Source organism: Vidua chalybeata, chromosome 11 (genome assembly GCF_026979565.1).
Source record: "Vidua chalybeata isolate OUT-0048 chromosome 11, bVidCha1 merged haplotype, whole genome shotgun sequence".
Classification (NCBI taxonomy): Eukaryota; Metazoa; Chordata; class Aves; order Passeriformes; family Viduidae; genus Vidua; species Vidua chalybeata.
In genome coordinates, this window is record NC_071540.1 from 21,309,675 (window position 1) to 21,325,182 (window position 15,508).

The 15,508-nt window shown below is 49.0% G+C and overlaps 1 protein-coding gene and 1 long non-coding RNA gene across 11 annotated transcripts in view; both read left to right on the forward strand.

Moving 5' to 3' along the window:
- LOC128793409 (uncharacterized) overlaps window positions 1-15,508 on the forward strand; it is a 78,357-nt gene that overhangs the window by 48,647 nt on the left and 14,202 nt on the right. For 6 of the 10 annotated variants that reach the window (XM_053952558.1, XM_053952559.1, XM_053952557.1 and 3 more), the window contains one exon: window positions 2,983-3,050. In XM_053952558.1, coding sequence (XP_053808533.1) covers window positions 2,983-3,050 — 68 coding nt within the window. Of the gene's footprint in view, window positions 1-2,982; window positions 3,051-4,962; window positions 6,085-15,508 lie in introns of those variants that run through there. The other 4 variants (XM_053952554.1, XM_053952563.1, XM_053952555.1 and 1 more) reach the window with 4 other exon arrangements.
- On the forward strand, window positions 331-2,756 carry LOC128793416 (uncharacterized). Its single transcript, XR_008432801.1, has 3 exons — window positions 331-414; window positions 710-1,325; window positions 1,427-2,756. It is a non-coding gene; the product is annotated as an uncharacterized LOC128793416 (long non-coding RNA).

Genomic DNA, 15,508 nt, shown 5'->3' on the forward strand with positions numbered 1-15,508 from the left:
GAGCAGAGGAGGATTCTCTCACAGTGGGTCCCATCTGCAGCTGACCTTCCTCTCCACCTGCCTCTCCCTTTTTGAGAGGAGAGGAAAAGAGTGCTCTGTCCCTGGGACCACGTCTTTCTGCAGCCCAAGTCCTGCCCACCACCAAGGGTGTGAGGAGGCTGTAGAGCTGTCCAGGATCAGTGCAGGGCAAACATACAAGGCACAGATCCCTGAGCTGATGTCACACAGTTGATGTCACAACAGCATTGCTGTTGACTGCTGGCTCGCTCTGCCTCTCTTTGTTCACTCCTTGCTGATGGATATGGGTGCAGGTCCCAGAAAAGCAGCTGAACAGAGTAACCAAGGGTTCCTGTTTCCCACACACGTCTTTGTCTCGTTACATCCGGGTAACATTCACTACTCTGAGGAAAATGGGTGAGGGTGGATCTGACCAGCTCTGGACTCCCTGTCCCCAGCAGGCTTCCCGGTAGCACAGTGGCCAGACCTGCTCTGCCCCAAGACCCCGTGTCCCACTGACCTGTGGTGTGGGCCCAGCAGCCACTGTGTCAGCGCTCTGTCCCTTGGGAAGCGTGCATGCCAGCCTGGCATCAGCCTGGATGGCCTGTTGTCTCTCCATCGTTGAGCTGTCATCAGGCCCCTCCTTTGTCACTGAGCTGCAGCACTTAAGCATTCTCCCTCTGGTTCCTTTTCTCCTGTCCCCCTTCCACAGCACATTTCTTGGTGTTTCTGAATAACTAGGAATCATCCAGGCAGCTCCCAGCACTCCAGGTCTCCAGCAGCGAGCATGCCAGGTGCCCTGGCTGCGGGATGAGTGATGATAAATAAGCAAATCACATGGTGGGCTGAACGATTTCCCCAAATGAGCCTGTTTGTCCCAGGCACAGTGCAAAACCCTCTTCTCCTTGGCGATAACCTTTCTGTGTGCTCACATTATGCATGCATTCATGTGACTTCCTCTGCCTCACTGCCACCTCTTGATTTAAATAAAAATAATTTATGTGGACATTCCTTCAGTTAGGATTTCCCCCCCAATAATATTTCGTTGATGCTCTGAACCCAAATGGGGTCGTTATGCTTTTGCATATCATTAGGGCTTTATGAAGAACAACAGCGACATCTGCATGTGCCGCAGTGCCACGGACATGGGGGGAAAATACGGAAAACAAACCCCAAATGAGCTCCAAGCTCATCTGGCTCTGTCTTTCCTCAGTGCCTTTGCCTCTATCACGGACACAAGTAATTGTACAGTGTAATCACATCACAGCTTATCTGAATATTCATAACCGACACAAAGACTTGGAGGAGAAGTGGGGAGGAAAAGGAAGGTAATTTAAATATAAAACAGCTTTTCATTTGGAAGCAAAGTTCCCCATCCAGCTCAAGAGATTGTCTTGGTGCTGATTCTGTCTGTCCATCTCCTCTACAGAAGCGCAGGCAGTGGGAGCGTTGCCGCCACAGCCCCCACTGTGGAGAGAGAAAATAAAGCACAACAACAAACAGCGGCAGAACTGCCCCCAGCCAAAGGGATGTTTGAAGAGTCGCCAACGGAGGCTAACCAGCTGCTGGTCTCCAGAAAAGAAACAGTCTATTGAGGGAGCTTTATAAAGACCCCAATTAATATGTTGTGCATGTATAAGATCTACAAAGAGCCCACTGTATTCCTCCCCCCGCAGCCACCACCTTCTCTTCCTTATCAATGCCAGTGGAGAAGGATCTGTGCTACCAAATAATTGATTAATCACTTCAGTGGTGAGAACGCCCCTCTCCAAAATAAAGAAAAACAAACACAAAAAGAGGCAACAGTTTGCTAATTAGCGTGTAAATTACCGCTGGTTCCATCCTGCTTTGTGCCTTTAAAAAGGAAAAGGGAAAGAGTAAATATAATCCCCATCTTAATGTATATGCTGTCTTCATTTCTTTTGTATTACTTTGGTATCCTTCACCAGTATGAACACAGCAGTGTGATGTTGAAGCTGTGGCTGGCTCTGCTAGTTCGTTCCCCAAAGAGCTCCTATTTCCATTCCACTGGAGCTTATATTCCTTTAAATGTCTAGCGCAGCATCATTTCCCCCTTTCTAATACATCACTCTGCTGGAATTAGAAGAATCCAAGGTTATATCCAACTTCAAAGGTTTCCAAGTCATCATGATTTTAGTAAAAGTAGAAGACAGATCATGGAACAAGTCCCTGGCTTTTGAAGATAGGCATCACAGGGACCTTCTTCCCTCTGTCTCGTTCTCGCTCTCCCACTCTCTCCCCCCAACTTTGTACCTCTCCAGCTCTGAATGTCCCGCGCTAGCGTGGTTTAATGATATGCAAATGAAATATGCATAAAACCATTCTACTGTATGATGATTAAACACTGGAGACATTAGCCGCCGACGCTTCACTGTTTGACTATAATAATCTTCCCCGAGCATCCACTTTGATTGCGGAGTTATGGAAACCCATAGCAGTTGGCAGAGAGGGAGTAAGAGGGAGCGAAGGAAGGAGAGGTGCAGGGATGTATCACCCATCTTTGCATTTATCCCACTCCAGGAGACATTTCTCCTCTTTGTACTGCATTCCTACTGCTGTCTTTTGTAATCCATCCATGCGGTCGCACCAGGGCAATTAACAGGAAAAAACCCTCTTTTCTCTTAATGTTTCAAAGCTCATTAGCCAAACGATTATTCCTCATTAACAGCGAAAGCTCATTCATTAAAAGAAAAAATATGCCCAAAAGATGCCAGCACTGTTAATCCCGAGCCCTGTAGCTGGGCTGTAGATCCCATGCTAGTATTTTCCAAGCAGAAGGGAAGTGCACCAATCCACCAAAAAAAAAAAAAAAAAAAAAAAAAAAAAAAAAAAAAAAAACCACAACCAAAAAAAACCACCCAGGCAAAAAGAAAACATTTTGTGAGTTTTGTAAAATCCGCAAGAGAGGTAATTAATATTCCCATTGTATGACTTTATTTTTTTGTCTCTCCCTTTTGTCTCCAGTGCCCTTCCCTGGCTCAGCGCCCAGTGCCAACAGAACACCTTGCAGGATCCTCAGCAGCGCAGACAACGTAAGTAGCCAGCTGTCCTTTGACGCCCTTGTCCAGAAGCCCCTGCGCCCTCCAGACCCTGTGGAGCGCCCGCACGGCTCCTTCCCTTGCTCGCCCTCCGAGTGCCACCTGGGTTTCACAACTAGCACCTTCCAAATCTCTCTGTCTTCAAGTTTGTGCATGTCTGTGTGGCATCCCTCCTCCTCCTTCACTCCCATAGTGGATCTCGTGAAGGGCTTCAGATCGGCCCCATTCATCTCCCTGGTGATAGCAGTGAATGTAGATAAATCTCTGCTGCCTGCTTGCTGCTCCAGTATGATTTTTATTTTGTCTTCTGTGTACACCTAGGTCAAAAAGTGGGATGTATACTGACGGTGGGTGAGAGTGTGTGTGTGTCTGTCTCTTCCTCACTCCCTGTCGTTCTCTTGCACTGAGGCACACAAACATACATCTCCCTGCGTGTGTTACACGCGTGCACACAAATAAATACCCCCACACGGACGCGCGCGTGTGTACACAGAGGCACACACACATCTCCTCACCCCACTCACACAGCTCCTCTGCACCGACCCGGGGTGGTGTGTGCCTGTGTGTCTGTGTGTCTGTACGCACTGTTCCGTGTGCGTGTGCATACACAGGCATCTCGCTATACCGTCAAACATTCCCTCTCCTCCCAGCAGAGGCTGTGTGCAGGCTGATCCTGCCCTGTAAGAGCGGTATTCCTTCCTCCCTTCCCTCGGCTGTTCGGAGACCTTCGCGTTCCCTCCTCGGGCTCCCTCCTGAGCTGCAGATTTGGCACCTTTCCCTGAGGTTGTCCAAATGGCAAATGGCATCGGCCGGAGTTCGCATTCTTGCAGCTTCTCTGGGCATTTCTCCCTCCATGTCGACTACTCCCTTTTGTTTGTTGTTGACTGGGCTGGGTGTGGTTGGGTTTTTTTTGGCATTAATTGTAAGAGAACCTGAATGGCAAAACACGCCAACAGCTTGCGGGGAAAAAAAAGCCAAAAAAAAAAAGCAAGCCCCACACAAACGCCTTCTGCTGCGACAGATGCCCATGTTGCCCCTGGCATGGAGAGCGGGCACAAGGGGTTTGTTGATGAGGTTTTTTCAATTGCTGTGTTTATTGTTCGCATTTCCCTTTTCCATTTATTTTTAAAGACTCCAAGATGCCGGCCTCGGCTTGGAACGGAGCGGTGTCATGGCGGAGACGACGGCCTTTGTCTCGCAGGGTGTGAAAGCATCCGTTGCGCTGGCTCCACTGCGGCAGAATGATGTCTAAAGGGGGGAAAAGTGCTGGAAGTCCGAGTGGTGCGGTGCTGGCGGGGGAGTCCCATCCCCATGGTGTGCGTCCGAGGAAGGGCTCGCGGCGGAGGAGCCTGGTCTGTAATCCTGGCACTTGTGCCTCCGGTCGCTGCCTGCCGTTTGCTCCTGGGGGTCTGGATAATCTCCCTTGGCTCTACGGCACTGTCTGGCCCGCGCTCAGGGCCCCCGTAACATATACCCGCTGCCGCGATCGCAGGGAGCTGTGGCGTTGCCACTGAATGGATGGCACTGTGCCAACTCCGCTGCCATCCGCCCTTGCAGCTCTTTTCCTCCCTCCTCCCTCCCGCTCTCCCCTCCTCCTCCTCCTCCCGTCGACTTGATGTTAATTAACACACGGGTTAATTGATTTTAAAAGCTGAAGAATTACAGTTAAGTTTTCCCACAGGGTACGGCCGCCAGCCGCCTGGCACGGCGGTGCCTGGCGCGGCGCAGGGGGGCCGGCAGCGCCCGCAGCCGGACCGGCCCTGCCAAGGGAGCGCGGGCGGCCGCGGCTGCTGCAGCGTGCCGGGCCGGCGGGCACTCCTGCCTCGTCCTTGCGACAGATCACCGCTGTATTCTGCTGCAAACAGCCGACACAACCCCTCCCCTCGCCTCTCCCATGCACCTGTCTTTCAGAGGAGGGCTGTTAAGTTCCGGCAGGGAGCTGTGCCCCAGGGCCCCATGGCCGCCCGCGAGCGTCTCACGCCACACGGCTCCCGGCCCGCGCGCCCTGCGCGGCGGCGTGAGGCACCAGCGGCCCCAGCCCTCACGGTCTTGTCCTGCCTGCCACAACTTAGTCCCTCTAATCGGCTCCGGTGTGTTGATTGGGGTGAAGCATCAAAACCAAGGGAAAGTTAGTTTGTTGTAATTACGAGAGAAATAACCCATCTGGGCTTTGGTTTTTCACTCTTCCTTGCCCCAGCGTGCCGCTGGTGAGGGTGACAGTGTGGCAGGAGGAGGCGCAGCAGCGCTGGGAACTTGCTGCTTTCACCTTCCTATGCTTTCATTTTATTTCATTTTGTTTTTTAAAAGCATGAAGCAAGTGAAGCGACAAGAGGAATCCATTATGCAAATCAGGTCACATTTGCATAATGTCTCATGACTGGAATATGCAAATGAGTTGTATAATTTATGAGTGCCAGTGTCTGTCTAAAAGTGTTTCCCAGAATTTATAAAAACTGCAGCGTGGAGAGGCAGCTGCTGGCTGCCCTGACAGGAGGGTCCACACCCGCTTTGCAAAGTCCGCTTGAGTCTGGGAGTGCAAACGTCTGGGAATGAGAACGGAGCCCCCCTTCCCACCCTGTCCTCTTGCTTTATTTATTTGCCATTACTCCCTCCACCAAGCTCCCACCTGCTCCCCTCGAACTTCTCTGAGGATGCAGGGCTTGGGCCAGGGCACTGGGCTGGATGGCTGGGCAGTCCCACAGGTGGCTCAGCCGGGGCTTGCTCGTGTCCCCTGGGGCTGTCACCAGCCCAGAGCCCTGCACTCTTCAGGTAAGTGAGCTCATCGGCACGATGTGCCTTGAGGAGCTGCTTGGAGCCCCTCACGACCCGCACAGTGGGATTCCTGCTGATTTGCTCTGCACCAGGTCCAGTCCCTGCTTGGATTTGAGCCCCATGGCCCTGGGGAGAGCTGCAGGCTCAGCACAGGGCTGGCACTGCCAGCGGAGGGACCCCGAGTGTCCTGTCCAACACCACAGCATTTGGTGCCAGCACTGGAAAGGTCTCTGGAATATCCGGACATTCAGGACAGGTATTAAGCCATTTTCTTTTCTTTTCTCCCTCTTCTTTGCATGTCTGGTGATTTGGGGAGCACCAAGAAGGTGCATTTGGGATCTTACACCTGGGCAAGCCTCCGTTTTGAGCTGTCTGCACAGGGAGAGGATAGATAATAATGTGCAGGCCCGTGGAAAGCTGTGAGGGTCACAGCCTGCCACTCTGGGCAGCATCTGATGAGAAGCAGCAGGATGGGAGAGCCCAGGGTTCAGGACAGCTCAGCGTCAGCTTTCCTCAGCTCTGTGCAGTCCCTGAAAGGGCTTTCGGGCAAGAAAGTGTGATTTGCTGTTCTCGAGAGTCTGCGTTTCAATTGTAAAACCCAAATGTTTGTCTCCCTGGTTCCAAATCATTTTTGGTGTTAGTTGCCTCCAAAGTGAAGAATCTCACGCTTTCCATCAGTTTCAGAATACTGTGGCTGTGTGTGGTTTGTTTAGTGGATGCAGGTACAGGCTGTGAGTCACACTGAGCATCCCCAGGACAAAGCAGTGAGTTCATAGGCTGTGCTTTTACCTGTGGCTGGAGATTTCTGGTGTGGGAATATGAAGAGACCATCCATATCAGGTACAAGGCAAACTGGCATGCAGTCTGTGTGACACGCCAGTGAGAGGCAGCGGCACAGCCAGACTCTGAAGCATCTTATGCTTGTTGCCGCTCAGGGTTGGTGCCTGCCCCTGCACCAAGGGGTGACTGTCACCCCAGCACCAAGGGGAGACTGTTCCCATGCTGGTCCTTGCTGGCACAGAAAAGTAGCTGAGTCTAACCTGGAGAAGGTGCAAGACCAGGAACAACTGGTGTGTCCCCATGGAGGGGGCTTTGTGGAGAGCAGGAAGGGCTGAGAGCAGTGGGTGAAGGATGTTTGCTTCCCTTTTGGGGTCTTCAGTGTAGCACCAGCAGTTCTTACACTGGACTAGTGTGGTTCTCCAGATGGGGACCAGGGATGAGCAGACTGTCAGGGCTAGGCCATAGCTGGGCCATGGCTGGGAGGAAGAGCTCTTCCTGTGGGGCAATTAGCAGGTGTCAGGGGGTACTCACTGTTTGTCTGGGGATAGCCCACTGCTGTGTCTGGAGCTGCCCCACCATGTTCTGAGCTGCGCGGGGACCAGCCCCAGTCGCACTCCTTGTGCCAAGGGGCTGCATGGGGAGCTGGTCCCAGTCCCCATCCTGCTCTGGGATGCTCAGTGTCCTGGTTCTGGTCCCCCAACTCCCACTCTCTGCTGCTTTCTGATATTTTATGAAACCACCAAAACACATGAATGTTCTGTTGTGGTTTTGATGCTGCACTGAGGGCTGGAGAATGTTTAGGGATGAAGTAGCTTTTTTGAGGTGGGAGAAGGAAAGGTCATCCAGAACAGGCACCGAAAGCTCTATCTGCCAGACAAGATTGTCTGGTCTCTGTAGGTCAGTAACAAGGGATAGGTCATGGGGAATCTCTCACACTGCTTCTCATTCATGGTCTGGGTTTCTATTGAGGTGGTGGCTTTTGACAGCTGAACAGAGCATACCTGAGAGATTCCTGTTGCTCTCTTCCAGTGTTCTCCTGTGGTTCCTCACCTGTTTTGGTGAGAATTGGAAGAATTCTGGGACTTCCTGGGGCCTTTGCCTGCAGGTCTTGCTCTCTGTCTCTCAATGAGATAAATTGTCTGAAACACAGATCCAGGGACTTGTGATCTGTGGCTCCTCTGTGCCTGGGGCTCCCCAGCAGAGCAGTTTAGCCATGTGCCTACTGGGGTTACCTGTGGTTATCACTTCCAGCAAGGGTTCCCATTCAACTTAGAGTCACTCCACCGCCTGCTTCCATTCTTCCAGTACCAATGATGTTTTGAGCAGTAGGATGCAGTCACAGATAGCCCCCAGGAAACTGCAGTTTCCTTCCCACCTCTCCTGGGTAAGGCATGTACCATCAGGCAATGCCGGCCTCGGCTGGATGGATAATCCCAATTTTCCACTCCTATCGACGCCAAACTCTGTGGCAGTGGCAGCTGCTGATGCCAATGCAATGACCCACATTCTGAGCTGGCAGCTCTTTCCCTCCCTTACTCAGTCTTCTAGAAGAAGGGTGAGGTACAGACAGACTCTAAGCACTGTCTGAGCAGGTCCATGAGGGCTCCATGTGCCAGCAAAAAGCATCAGCCATTAGCATCACATCACCAGCCTTGGCACACCTGACAGATGTGCTGAGCATCAGGAACGGCTTGCCTGCATGGGGCTTTTTGCCTGATGGTTATAGTTAAAAGCATTTGTAAGCAAAGCATGTAAAATCTTTAAATCTTTAACAAATCTCTCACTAATCCCAGCTAAGTAAATTAAAGCTGACTGCAGGCTTTAAAAAGAAGCAAGCTGATCACTTGCAGGACAGAGAAAATAAATAAAATGAAAACAATCACAGTGTAAATATGCAGCTTCCATGTTCCTGGTGTAAATAAAATTAAGGTGGCAGGATGGCAGCCAGACCAGTGGTCCTGGGTTCGATGGAGGCAAAGATTCAGTGAGATGAGGCAATACAGCACAATTCTGTATCAAAAGAATTACTCAAAAGCATCAAAGATGCTACAGGCAGATTTTATCAGGATGCTGCACACTTGGGGAACAAAGTGGTGCTGTGTGGACAGCTTCTTCAGCAAAACAGGACAGGCTGCTGAATTCCCAGGCAGAAATCAGGATCCTTGTTAAGATTCATCCTGATGTTAAGGTCCCGAGCATCAGACCGGCCTGTTTCTGGCTCTGGTACTCTCTTCACAGTGGTGGCTGCAGCTGATCTGTGTTTGTAAAGATAGAGCTCTGATTGGAAATTATATGGTTAAATATCTTGGCACAGTGGAATTCAGACACTTAGACTTTTCTTCAGTAACTGAAGGAGCAGATTTTGTAGGATTAGGCTCCTCTTTGGAGAAATCTGGTGTTTCTCTTCCTTAGAACCATATGTTCCTTTCTTAAGTGTGCATTCCAAGGTATAAGGTAGGGAACATCACTGGCTGTAGCTGTCACAGTACAGGTGAAAGCCCTCCAGCAAAGGCCAGCAGTACTGCTGCAGATCATCACTGCAGCCACTCAGCCCTGCCAGTCACTTCACTGCCAGCTGCTGCCTCCCCTGTTTGCCTGCTCACACAGTGCCTGTGGCTTCTGCTCCCTCAGACATTCTGTCACCCTTTCTCGTGTTTTGCCCAACCTAGTGGTGCCCACTCACTTTGCCAGCTCAGTGATTCTGTTTAGTTTGTTTTTGCCACTTCCACTGTGCTGTCCCTAGACCCAGGACTGGGACTTTCTGCTCCAGTACCTACAGATGTGTGTCTCAAAGGTAGCACCATGATGACCTGTGCTAAAAACTGCAGCAGTATCTCCTGCTGCTGCCATCATATACTTGAATGGAAGCACTGGTGTTTGATCCTGAAGATCTGGGATAACAGCAGGTTTTCGGGGTTTGTTGGTGAGCCACAGAAACAGGTGATGCAGGACAAACCTTCTGAAGAGACAAAGGCTGCTCAAACCTCATGAGCATATGCCCAGAGAAGGGAGGTCTTGGCACTCCCCCACTTTGGCAGGTGGTGTTTGGCTCTTTGAGAGCAGCTGAGATTTGGGAGGGTTTTGCAAGCAGGGTGGGTGGACATGTCCCTTGTCCCTCTCCCATGCTGTGAAATGAACAGAACAGACCTGGCACAGGTGACTCAGCCTGGGCCCTCACTGCTCAGTCAGAGAGCTTTCATGGCAGAAGGAAGAAGGTGAAGGTCCCAAAGCTGCCCCAGAAAAGGGCTCCTAAAATGGTGACACTTCTGTTCTAATGAAGTTACACTTTGTCTATTCATGGAAGGAGATGGCCTAAAACAAGGACGGGAGGGTGCCCTGCCTTAGCCCAACTCTGCCAAAATGACAAGAAGTTCATGTTGTTGGTCTCAGGTGACCATAGAATATTGTACTCAGATACTGTACTGAGATGACATCTGCTCCCCTTCCTCCCAAACTGGCAGATTCCTCACCCTACAAACTACCCCAGGGCACAATAAGTAGGTTAATGCTTGCTTTAGGGTTAGCCTGAGGGTGAGGGTTCCCTGCAGGAATAGCAGAGTGAGGTTTCCTCTGTGCCTGTGTGAGTTAATGTGTAGGGATGCCTCCAAGGCAAATGAATTCCTACTGCTCCCATTTCATCGCTGTGTGCCTCTTCCTCCTTCTTTGGGATGGTGATGTTCCTTGGGATGACAGAGCTTTGATTTTAGTTCTGCCAGGCTCATATGCTTTTCTTTGCATGGTTTTTCCATTTGTCATTCGTTCTTCCATTTCCCTGCTTCCCAGCCCTCGTTCTGGCCAGGGCAGGGAGTGGGAGCTCCAATGGGTTGCGTTGGCCGTGCCTCATGCCTATTTCTTCTATGGCCAGACTGGCTCCCAAAAAGGAAAACAAACCAAAACATGTCAGTGGTTTTGAATTACAAATCTGAGTGTTCAAAATGCATGAAATGAGAAATTTCGGGCACTTACTGCAACCTAAATCCACCTGTGTTGGACAAGAGTGGCATTTCCTATTTATGCTCAGACTCCTGAATACAAAGTTAAAACAGATGTCAAGACAGCTGTGGACGGAGAAAACAGCATCAGGTTGGAGAAGAGGGAGGGTTTGGTGTGTTCATCATTACAGACTTTGGCTGTGGCAAGGGAAAGTTAAAAAGGTTCCTAGAACCAGGTATTCAAAATTAATTTCCTATTTATATAGTAATGTGTAAAGTTCCTGTGTTTAATTTACATGTAAAGATTGACTTATATTGTTACATAAAATATTGACTTATATTGTTACATAAAAGTGACATTTTCTATGAAAGATTCTCTTTTTGATTGCTTGCCATTTCCTGACCTACATTCCCAAACCACAGAGCCTTCCATGCTAGTGTGATTCAGCCCAGCCTCAGGTGTGAGTGCCTGTTCTTTGGTGACCTGCTGTGTGCACAGATCCTGCAATGGAAATGGATCAGCATGTGGCAAACGTGGTTCGTGGTTGTCATGTGAGGGATTTCTCACCCTGCTGTTGTGGAAGCTGAAAGTGTTGGTGGATGGCAAGCAGTGGCTTCAGAGCTGCCTCGCTGGGGTTTTGCCTTTAGGGTTTTAGTGGTTGTTGTGTTACTGCAGGCAGTAGACAAGCCAGGATCCTTGCAGATAATGCCTTGTCTTCCACAGCTGGAGCAGGAATGTATTTCTTTGCAGAATTGCTGAGCACTCACAGTTTTGCTTGAAACATATGAAGTGCTATAAAGTTGTTAAGTGCTTCACAAATTAGAACTAGGCACCTTGAACCAACCTCCTAAAATTAGAGGACAAGTCTCGTGCTTGAGTCTCTCTGTCTCCATTTGGCACTCGGAAAGTGCAGATAATAAAACTTGTTTCTTGCAGGGGTGTTGAGATTAGGGACTGCCCTTGGAGAATGAGAGTGATGAATGTCATAGAAATTCAACAAGCAGATTAATAGCAAAGTTCTGTGAGAGGTTTGAAAAGTGGACACTAAATGCAAGTTGGAGCAGGAGCCACACACTGAGCTGTGGTAGGAAGCACTGACTGATGCCTTTTCTGTGCATGTATGAATTAATAAGTACAGGAAAGTGTGAGATGTGCATCAGAGCCCATAGCAAATGCTTATGCAGAAGATCCCAGATTATGCTGGCAACCTTGATTCTGTCATATCCAATGTTCCAATAATATCTTGTAATTGTAGTGTTTTTCTGAAATAGTTCTACTGTAAGCACTGTTCATAAATTAAGAAATTCCATCTGCACTTGTGCATGTTTCCATACTTAGTCCACCTAATGAGAACTGCGAGGTTCATCATCCTTTGAAAGCTTTCTCAGTAGTAAATGTGATCAGAGACACCAGAGCATTCTCTTGGCTATCAATCTGCAGATAATAGAAGGTCCATTTCTTAAGTACACACAGAAAAGGAGAAGAAGAAATACTGGCTATGACATAAAATGAATTGTCTTCCTGCATGCCCTTGTAACCTAGGGCATGTAGTGCAGGCTGCCAGCCATCGCTTTACAGATTTAGAAGTGCTGGAATCTCTCCGTCTGTAGCAGGCTGCCTGATGGATTGGTGAGTAATGGACTCAGGGAGTGCATTACCAGCGCCCAGACTAATGGCTAGCACTTGCCCATGGCTTTGGCTATAGATCATCCACTGTGCTATTCATAAGCTCTTGCCAGTCTGTCTCTGGCACTCGTGATGCTGCCATAACACCGTTTGCCTGACGAATTCTGCACCAACTGCCATGTTTTCAGAAGGTGAAGAGTAAACGAGGAAAAAAGAGTGACTACCAGCTCTTCGGAGGACAGGTTAAAGGATAAGATAATGGACATGATACTCGCTCACCCAGTGTTACTAGCACAGTTGCCTGGAAAATAGATTTGGGTTTGCTGTACACCATGAGGCACTCTCCTAGCATTGCCTGAGGAACCTGGGCCTGGGATCTTTTCTTTCCCAGGCAGACCAATGTTATGGGACATGGCAAGATAGGAAGGGGAGGGAGAGGTGATTGGGGTGCCTCTGGCATGGCCTCTGGAGTGTTGGAAGAAGTGCCTGGATGGTGCTGTCAAGATTTGGCTGTTTGTGAGCTAAATGAGGTAAAACCAACTTTCAAAGGCAAAGACCATCTCCAGGGCTGACGTCTGGGCTGGCTCTGATGGACAGGGCAGGTGTGTGCAGAGAGGAATGAATTGTTTCCAGTCCTGCCTAGCTCAGGAGCTTTTACTCTTCCTTTAGACTCCATGACATGAGTAGGACTCCAGGGTTGTGGTTTCCTTGTGTGATTGGGATGAGCTAGGTTCCTCTTTCCTCCTTTCACTTGGACCACTGCCCAGCCATAAGAAAAGAGCAATCCAGTCAGCTATTGATTCAAACTGGTGACCACCCCACAGCCAGTTGTGTGAACCATGCAAGACCTGTTCCAGTTCCTGGAACCATGTTCCAGTTCCTAAATCCAGCCTGGTCCAATTTCTAGTAGTGAAGGTGTAAGACTTGCTCTGCTGTTCTAGGCTCTCTGGCTTTGTATTTTTCGCAAGAAGTTACTTAAATAAACTTCTGCAGTTTTTCTTAACATATTCCTGATGAGATTTTGGAAAGGGATGAAGTCTTCATCTAAGGAATTTCCTCTAGGGCAGTCATGGTAAAGACTGCTGCTGAAACCAGACAGCAGAAGCAAAATTGTAAAAACACTGCAGATGAGGGAGGAGCGTTTTTCAGTTCCAGGAGTCCTGTGCAATAAGAAATAGCCCCGACTGAGCAACAAAAACTTCACATTTTCTAGTACTACTTTACTTCAGGTGTTAGGAACATTGTGCCTTTTAAGGGGACAGTAGCAATGACACGGATGTTCTTGGGGTGCTAGATATTACACCCTTTTAGAGAAAGAGCTCTTTGTACCAGGGCTTTAATTTAAGCACTTCATAGGAAGTTGGGCACCTTTCCATTGCTGGGAGCAAGGAGCAAGTTCTGGTTCTTTGCATTTTTCAGATTAATTCCACCAAAACTCACCATTAATTCACTAGAAGTCTGGGGGTATTTTGGATACAGAAACAGGTGGCAGATTCAATTTGTTGCAAAGAAGGGTAATGCTGCTGAAGAGGAGAAGCTATAAACTCAGAAATTCCCAGTGAGCATTATCCATCAGTTTATTTGCCTGCTATTTTGGGAAATGTTTCTGGTAATAAAGCGTCATCAATCTATTATTTCTTTTGGCCAATCTCTCTCAGCCTGCCTATATAAAACTCATTGTGGCCTATATTTAACTGAGAATAACCTCTGCTTATTTCCTCTCTTCCACCATGAGTTTTATTCCTTTAACAAGCACAACAGCATGCTGCTCCGGCTTCAAAGAGAAAATTAATTCCGTCCGCAAAAGGGTCAAGTGCTGGAAAGTGCATAGCAATGCAGTTTGCATGGCAGGATCCAGGAGATATGATGCTAATAAGATTCCAAGATGAGAACAGCAGACTGGCTCTGGGGATTCAGATGAAGGGTTCTGTAAATTTTAAAAGAAATGGTCTCCAAAAACTAATGATGTCTGCTTTCCAATTCATTAATAATGTGAAGCAGGGAGATGGGAGTGAGAACAGGCCATGCTTTGAAATATCAGAATGTAACGAGGAAAAAAACAGCGAGAGCTCATCTCACCGGGGTCATAAAGCTCGGAGGAACAGGCAGGCTGCAGGGGAACACAGTGTCGGTGCCTGGAGGGAAGGAAATTGCACTGTGTGTTCTGCGATGTGTAATTTATGCACAGACTCTTAGCCAGCATTGATGTAAAATTTCTATGCAGAAAAAGATGCTCTTGTATTGACAGATCTTTTTCAACGTTCTTGTTTAAGGTGACTTAGTACACAGGATATTTGATGAGTTTTAAAAACAGATATGAATTGCCTTAGCATATTTACAAATGGCTTTTGGTAAACCTTCCCCTTCACCTTTCTGCATTGCATGCACAAAACCTTAAGCTTGTTTGTAGTTAATATTGGGAGAAAACCCCTCAGGCAAAGCCTAATGAACTGAGAGCAATTCTGTTCCCTCTCTGAGCTTCCCTCTGCAATATCTTGAGAGCCTTTGCCTTTCCAAGGGCTCTTGGACATATCGTGTGACCTTGTTGCTTTTGCACACGACAGCCTTCCATTACTGCTGCAGCATTTGCTGGTGGTGCTGCTGTGCTGACATGATGTTGGAGTCTCTCCCTTGTGCTGCAACGGGCAGCCAATGGAAAATGTCTGTGTCTGAGCACTTTCTGGAGTGGGAAGTTGTGAGGCAGTAGGATTTAGCTCTGACTTTTATTCTGACAAAGCTAGCATGATTGTAGAGTGAGGTTAAAGTCTTCCTCCTATCTTTTACTTTTAGCTGTGTGATACTTTTCCATCTCACCTTGAAACCTGTCAGCAGTGGCTGATGAGGTTCTGTGAGAACCTCACTGCCACTGGGGGCTCTTCAGAGGGAGAGGGGCTCTACTGCCAGCCCTCAATCTGCCCATGGGACTGCCACTCCATGGGACCCTGTGCCAGGCTCCTGCAGCTGGACCTGCCTGTGCCAGGGCAGCAAGGACACCGTGCTGCTGATCCCTCCCACAGCTCAGTCCTGCTGTTTGGCAGGGCAGGTTTTAGCCCAAGTAAGATCAGCGTCTCCTCTCTGCTGCACTGCACTGCCCTGGAGCCCTTTGCCTGTCTGCTCTTACAGTCTACAGGGGCCATCTACTTGCTTTAGCTCAAGCTGCGTTCTCTCATCTGCAGGCCTTGCTCCAGACAAGTGACATCTCTTAAATGCAGGATTCAGAGGGGTGTTCAGTAATCAAGAGCATGTGCTGGGAATTCCTGTCCCCTCAGAAGAGCTTTTTTCGTGAAGGCTCATGCTGAGCTGCAGAATCAGGGGTGTATGGGGTTTGGGGTAGACAGCTC